General features: G+C 44.0%; 1 protein-coding gene across 1 annotated transcript; it reads left to right on the top strand.

Annotated features, from left to right (window-relative positions):
• The first annotated feature begins 2875 nt into the window (after positions 1–2875).
• Positions 2876–4925, top strand: LOC139766604 (cuticle protein CP1499-like). Its single transcript, XM_071695462.1, has 2 exons — positions 2876–2947; positions 4316–4925. The coding sequence occupies exons 1-2, from the start codon at positions 2936–2938 to the stop codon at positions 4814–4816; spliced, it is 513 nt and encodes a 170-aa protein (XP_071551563.1). The 5' UTR covers positions 2876–2935; the 3' UTR covers positions 4817–4925.
• Positions 4926–8386: the final 3461 nt, after the last annotated feature.

Raw genomic sequence — 8386 nt, 5'->3', positions numbered from 1 at the left:
CTACACCACAGTCAATATCTGCTTGTGCTGGTAACCCAAGCAAATTTATTGTGCACCCTATGCGCATCCTGTGAGCGGAAGCGCAAAAAGGATTACAAGGTTCACAAAGGATCTTAATCAGACCCCAGTGGGCTGATATTACATAGGTTGTTACAGTTCATTGTAGATATTTCATTACATACATCATATCGTTTCGTAAGCTTTACCGATCAGATGCAAAAAAAAAAAAAAAATGGATACAGACTTAACATTTCTGGTTGTCATGTTATCCACAACGAGGTGTTGTGAGTCAATAGTAAGAACCCATTTCCTCACCTTCGTCTTGCCCCCGCGCGGCACCACCCCCTTGCTCTCAGTCACGACCTCTCTGGTGTAGACCCCTGGCGTGTCGTGTTCACACACACCTCACGGTGAAGCAATACAAGAATCACTTAACCATCTCCTTCCCTCTCGGAAGATATCAGATCTCCATTACCATCGCCAGCTATTACGCTGACTGAGGAGTACAACGTACCAACACACAGATATAACGTTGCCTGTGCTGGTAAGAGAAAATTAGGTCCTCTGAACTTGAAGTAAACTAAAGACATCCAATTCTTTTGTCTTCTCTGAAGCTAATGTTACAGTGTGATTCGTGGGTGGCGGCCGTGGAGTGTTGCCTGGGAGGAGGACACTAACGTGGCTAACGAGAGATGACGCTGGAATCTGGTTCAACCAGACGTTGAGTGTTCCTGGAATGCTTCCAGCAGCACGGTGGCTTCATCTGGTGACCAGGCTACCCAAAGCCGTCTGTCTAATCATACGTTACAGACTCCGAAGGAACAAGTGACCACATTCGTCTTCAGCACATTCGTCTTTGAGTGTCTGTGACTCTGATTGGCTTGAGAATCTTTAGAGTTTAAGATCTGACAAACAGTTTCATTTTTTCTAATCACTTTGTCTCAGAGGAAGTGGCCGATCATGACCCAAGATGTCAGACTCGGTAGGTTATCGTTGTTCATACTCTTTTCAACGTGGCATGGCAGCTTATAAGAATGGGTCTGAATGCATGTGAAAGCCACAGAGGGGTTCAGATCGTGTTTGCATAGCAGTGTCGTACCTTTGCCATCAGTGGGAGCATAGTCGCGTCAACGTATCATTGAAGTATACGTAAGATGTGTGTGTGTGTGTGTGTGTGTGTGTGTGTGTGTGTGTGTGTGTGTGTGTGTGTGTGTGTGTGTGTGTGATCACATCTTCGTAGGCACCAAAACAACTCTCTAACTTCAACAAGATTTCTATAATGTCCATGCACCGGGGACTGAATATTTCTACTGTTTATCGCAACCGACAATTTGGACTGGAACTTCAAAAAACTATCCTGATACTTCGCAACTTCGTGACGGCGAGACACGAAATCCATGCAAGAAGGCCATAGTAATGAAGACACACACAAGCAACGAATGAGAGTGTGAGCGTGTACAGACGGTGCGTTACTCCTAGGCTACTCCTTGGTTGGCTGGGCTTAATTAAGGACTTATCGGCTCCAGGATAACCAAGGCCGTTGACCTTAATTGAGAAATCTTGAACAACTTCTTTAGGCGTTTAAGTTAGTTCTAGGGATATACTCACAGTCACTTAATATAGATACAGCCCATGATACCACAACTCGCGTTATGCGTATTTGTGTTTCTTAAGCCGTAAAATACAAGGGTTATTAGAGAATCTGAGAGTTTTCCATAACCATTAATAAGAAGTTGTTTAACCCTGTAAGTTATCATGCATATTCCCCGCGAATGTGATTGGGTTGTGTACGTGACAATGTCAGTTCACTTCTCCTTCGAGTTATACATACATCTCTTGATACAACCATGCAAATATTCACAGGTCAGAGTGGGAACTAAGTGTTACTGAACGGGAATTGAAACATAGCTTAAAACCGAAGTATTCCCAGGTTGGTGAAATCCTCGTTCCATAACGTCAGGGAACAGCCTGGATGGGTCTACATGTCACTGAGATTAATACTCAGTGGTGGACAATACAATGCTATAATATTCACAACAAGCCGTAGGGGGGTGGGTGGGGCTGCAGCTCTTGGCCATAACATCGTCATCACTACTACATCTGACTCTACAACATCTTCGCTCATCCTCCGTTGTAGCCAACGGTAGATTTACGAAGGTGTTTACACAACAACAAAAAGAGAAAACGTAATGGAAGAATGTGTGTTACAGCGTCACTCACATAAATGAGACAAATAAGGATCCTTCACAGTAAACAGATACTTAATTGAATAATTGTCTTCATCCCTGCAATAGTCATCCAACCGATAATCTAATAATGATAATAATTTGTTTTTCAATTACTCACTTGATGATGTTTAACTCTGATCTATAAGTGAATGTAATTGCAAGGAGGAGGAGGAGGAAGAGGAGGAATACTTTCCTCTCTCAAACACCATCCACAACTCAACAGGTTCGATATCCAGAAAAATTAATATGATATATATATATATATATATATATATATATATATATATATATATATATATATATATATATATATATATATATATAATTTTTCCCCCCCGTCGTCTGGCACCTCCATGATGACATAGCAATTGTGCTTGCCACCACACCAGGAATTCCCGACCTACCCAAGGCTGAGAAATTACTGAGGTCGTCAAAATCCAGTGAGTGTGTATCCTGCGCGTGACAAAACCAAACGGATGTTACGCGCTTCGAGCCAGCGTAGTAAACTGTGTTTTCATTTGCCGAATGAGAAACCTCAACATCCATCATCGGAGGGGGAGGGGGGGGGGGCGTCATAGGAACCACAAGCACTGAGTCAGTCCCTCAGGGTTGTGGCTGGGGGTATATATATAGTGAAGGAAGGAGCCTCACCCAGCACAGTTTGGCTCCCCACCTCACACACACACACATTCACACAGACAGCCATCATGAAGGCTCTGGTAACTATACAACCTCATATATGTTGTTGATGGGGTCTACACTGTATTACATTGTGTATATATATATATATATATATATATATATTTTTTATATTATTATACTTTGTCGCTGTCTCCCGCGTTTGCGAGGTAGCGCAAGGAAACAGACGAAAGAAATGCCCCCCCCCCCCATACACATGTATATACATACGTCCACACACGCAAATATACATACCTACACAGCTTTCCATGGTTTACCCCAGACGCTTCACATGCCTTGCTTCAATCCACTGACAGCACGTCAACCCCGGTATACCACATCGCTCCAATTCACTCTATTCCTTGCCCTCCTTTCACCTTCCTGCATGTTCAGGCCCCGATCACACAAAATCTTTTTCACTCCATCTTTCCACCTCCAATTTGGTCTCCCTCTTCTCCTCGTTCCCTCCACCTCCGACACATATATCCTCTTGGTCAATCTTTCCTCACTCATCCTCTCCATGTGCCCAAACCACTTCAAAACACCCTCTTCTGCTCTCTCAACCACGCTCTTTTTATTTCCACACATCTTTCTTACCCTTACGTTACTCACTGGATCAAACCACCTCACACCACACATTGTCCTCAAACATCTCATTTCCAGCACATCCATCCTCCTGCGCACAACTCTATCCATAGCCCACGCCTCGCAACCATACAACATTGTTGGAACCACTATTCCTTCAAACATACCCATTTTTGCTTTCCGAGATAATGTTCTCGACTTCCACACATTCTTCAAGGCCCCCAGGATTTTCGCCCCCTCCCCCACCCTATGATCCACTTCCGCTTCCATGGTTCCATCCGCTGCCAGATCCACTCCCAGATATCTAAAACACTTCACTTCCTCCAGTTTTTCTCCATTTAAACTCACCTCCCAATTGGCTTGACCCTCAACCCTACTGTACCTAATAACCTTGCTCTTATTCACATTTACTCTTAACTTTCTTCTTCCATGGTGTTACATGCATGGGGTTCCTCCAAAATTGAAGAATCACATCTATCGAAGCTGTATCAGTGTCAGTGAACGAAAGGAGTACAATATAGTCGAAGAACATGACACCTTACTACAAAGAAGTCCATTATTTCCCCTGCTCCTGGGTGGAGTACAATCTCCAACCTGCAGGAACCCCATAAAAGAGGTGTTGGGGTCATACAATAGTAACACACCCTTGTGAGTGTTCGAACGCATTCACTCTGTAACATAATTGAGTACATGACACAGGAATTCTTCTCCATTTTGTGGAAAACTTTAATATCGCTACGTCCTTACCCTTAGAAATAAGCTAATGTCATGAAACAGTATCTATTTCTCATGCAATATACATGAATTACGTATCCTTTCCTCAGGTTGTTTTGGCAGTGATGGGCGTGTGCTCCGCCTCCTATCAGGCCTACAACCCTGGCTACGGCCCCTACGGCGGCTCCTACGGCTACGTCCAACCCAAGTGGACCGGCCCCGTGGCTGCGACAGTCCCCGCCGGCGTCGGCGGCAAGATCATCCCCGTGTCCGACACCTACGAGGTCGCCGCCGCTCGCGATGCTTTCTTCGGCGCCTACCAGGACCAGTTGGCTACCATCCGAGCCCACCGATATGGTACCCCCGGCTACGGTCGCCCAGGACCTGCTGGCCCCGGCCACTCTGGTGCCCCAACTCGTTCCTACGGCGCCCCTGCTCCTTCTTATGGCGCCCCCGCTCCTTCTTACGGCGCCCCCGCTCCTTCTTACGGCGCCCCAACCCAGGTCGGAGACACTCCCGAAGTGGCCGCCGCCAAGACTGAGTTCTTCAGGCTTTACAATCAGCAGGCAGCAGCAGCAGCTGCCGCCCCCGACCACTACACCTACCACTGAGCCTGACTGTCACAAAGCTCAGCCCAACGCGATCCGACCACCGAGCAATAAAGCATCGTCATTCAGATTGGTTCAATGTCCACAAAACACAAGAAAAAAAAAAAAGAAAGGGGGGGAATATTCCAGTGAAGAGATACGAAATATATCTATTATCATTTTTTATATTATTTTGCTTTGTCGCTGTCTCCCAACGAAATATATCTATTGTCTTGAATTTATTTGAAGGGATGATAGAGATCACGAGGCCCTAAGGTATTCCCTTAACCTCATCGGATGAGAGTCTCGTAGTAGCAGGATAAACTCGCCTCACAGTAGTCAGCTGATGACCAAGATATGGTTGAGAGATCCTCTACCTGAGTTTACTCACACCCTCAGCGTCCTTCATGTCGTGTTGTTGTCCCACCGAATATAAACGTATGAGAGGTATCTTTGTGATCACCTGTGAACCTAGCAATAAAGAAATAAGATATGCAGGTATATCTATCCAAACGACACGAACCATCACTGAGTTTGATGAGATGAAAGTCTTCATGATGCTTAATTAGGCAAGATTCAATGATATTCCCTATTTTTCAAAGACTTACTTGATAGGTGAGAAATCCTCCGTCTGTTTAGTATGATGATCTTTATGTCCATCGTGTATAAAAGGGACACTGGAGTCTTGTCCTATACTTACGTTCTGTTTTTTTTTTTTTTGTAGCCCATTACCACAAGCTGCAGACACCATCAAGCAAAGAATTATTCTCAGACAAATCAATCCCCGTCAATGGAGAACCACGAAAGAAATCCAAACCCTACATAACACAACCACTAACAAGCTAATCACTGTAAAAGCTAAGAGCTAACTGGCGCTCCTTCCTTAACGATATGAACGATCAGACCAAAAGGAACTCAACTTTGGCAAAGGCAGCTCATAACCCCCTCAGACCATCTCGACCCCTGCACACGAAGTGCTTCTAACCTACTCTAACACATCACTCTTCCCCGCAAATCAGCCACAAACCAACCAAACCTCTTAAGAGAAAAATAATTAAAAACCTACACAAAATCCTCCATGAAAAAAAGAACCTGTTGACGCATCTTTTGGTAACAAAATTACGAAAGCCTTAAGGTACTACCCTGCAGCAGACCTTGAGAACATAGCAACTTATCCACACAAAACATTTCAACTCAACTACAGTCCAAGCATTTACGGATATCCTCAACTAACCTTGGCTTCAAAGCAAGTAAGAAGACTCTCGGATATCTAAACTTCTGCTAAAATAGCTCCCTCCCAAACACCCTCCAAAGAGCTTAGCTTCCCCTTTCTTCTGTTCCCTCAATTACCACTGTTCTTATCAGTGTCCTTGAAGAAATGATCCTCAACAGTTATCCAAACTATCTCGCTCTCACTCCACACACACACACACACACACACACACACACACACACACACACACACACACACACACATCACGGCTTTACCACTCGCTCTTTCACTCCTCTACCAATCACTCTGCACAGAAACCACACACAACGAAACCTGTCAGATGAATTTAAGAAAATTGGTCTCCTTGGAGGTAAACACGAATTTCTTTAACATATATGTAATTTTGAATCAGGATACAACTGTGACTTGCGAGTTCTTAAGAGTTTCCAGCCCTTGAAGAGCAAAAAAAAAAACAAGGAAAAAAAGTAAGTCTCTTTTATGCAATATATCTTCATTGGGAAGAAAACGTTCCAAGAGATCTTTTTCTCGACTAGCAAAGGATCCTAGTAAAGTGTCTTTATCTCTTTCTTTTCTTTGTAGAAAGACACATATCCCGGCTACTGATGATCACATTAGGGTCGGTCATGTGGATGAATATTAATCCAAGTAAACGTTAGCAGCCCAGGTATAAAAACTACGCAAACTAATGTAGAAATATAGCCCATGGATGAAGATTCCTCCATACCTTATAGATGGATTAACACTTCAACACTTGAGCATCACAGTACGATTACTGAGTACGAAGTGTTCGAACCTCTCTCTCTCTCTCTCTCTCTCTCTCTCTCTCTCTCTCTCTCTCTCTCTCTCTCTCTCTCTCTCTCTCTCTCTCTCTCTCTCTCTCTCTCCTACATCCTACCTCAAAGCAAAATTCCTTAAATTCTCATAATACTCTAAAGACTCTGAGATCTTATCATCTCCTTGAATTGATGATCCTTGTTCAAAATTTTGTCGTATGTACTGACGTGTACCTGAAGCACTAATACCCAGACGTGAAACTACTATAGTGACCCTCTGCTACATACCATAACCCCCTCTGGTTCATCCCGAATACCTCTATACACACCGGCCACTCGCCCTCACTCCCGCTACAGAGGAAGCCAAGGGAAGGAGGCTGACGTCAAGGGCATAGTGGCGTTCTTAGTAACGACCCAGTTCTTGTGGTGTCTCACAACTCCACAACAGGTTACAGGCAACATACCCTGGCTCTGGGATATGCGAAGACTGATTTATGATATCTGTTTTTGGGTCATTAGAAGGACAAAGACGAACAGGTCTTCTCTTGAGAGAAAAACAAATTATTTGTTCGTTTAAGAAAAAAACATAAAGTCCCATGAAACACAAACAAGTCACCATATGACTGAAACACGATGGTAAACCCTGAAAGATAAGGTTATAAGCCAGGATGTCATACTACTTAAGGGTCGTACTGTCGTGCTCAAGGGTCGTATCCGTACCTTCGTGCTCATGGGTCGTCCTCGTAACGTCGTGCTCAAGGGCCGCTACTCGTAGCATCGCGCTCAAGGGTCTTACCGTCGCGCTGAAAGATTAATTTCTCACATTGGTTCACCCTCGTATTTCTCTCATACACTAGACTCTTTGTGGCAAAAAAAAAAAAAAAGAAAAACTGAAGATTTCATCTTTCAATCTTCACAGGTAGACTCATACATCCATGTTCTATGGAAAGATCGAAGTAAAGACGTCACAGCTCAGTCTTTACCAGCCCTTGAGCCAGGTTATAGTCTGTAGACTGTTATGAAGTTATGAACCACCACAAGAACCTGGGAGTAACAACTCGACAGTGTCAGCTACTCTCCCCATGGTTATCTACAGCGGCCATAAGTGGTCGACGTGTGTGTGTGTGTGTGTGTGTGTGTGTGTGTGTGTGTATTCGTCGTAAGCTCCTCACTTTCCCGGACCTTCATATTGCACGCATACATCAATACATACAACAGAAGTTGATACAGTGAAATAATATCCGTCCACGGTTTCGTTAACAATATTTAGAGTGTTTAGGCTGCCATAAAAAAAGAAAAAAAGAAAAAAATTTAAGGAACTGAAGGATTCCAGGAGACTTTCATGTCAAAATTTTCATAAGACATCTTTCAGCCTTGAGTCAAACCACTAAGAGGTCCTTCATGGTTGATGTGGGAATTCCGGGTGGGAGATTACAAACACGATCCAACTCGGAACATGTGGTGTTGTGAGAGGGACAACACCTGCTGAGTGGAGGTAGCTTACAGGAACGACACGTGGAAATAAAAGGTTCAGAATAAGTGAACTGTACACCTGGATCCCTCAGAGGTAAGCATGGAGTCATGGGT

Source organism: Panulirus ornatus, chromosome 58 (assembly GCF_036320965.1).
Source record: "Panulirus ornatus isolate Po-2019 chromosome 58, ASM3632096v1, whole genome shotgun sequence".
In the NCBI taxonomy this organism is placed as follows: Eukaryota; Metazoa; Arthropoda; class Malacostraca; order Decapoda; family Palinuridae; genus Panulirus; species Panulirus ornatus.
The sequence above is the reverse complement of the archived record's forward strand: the minus strand, read 5'-3'. Positions and strand labels throughout refer to the sequence as shown.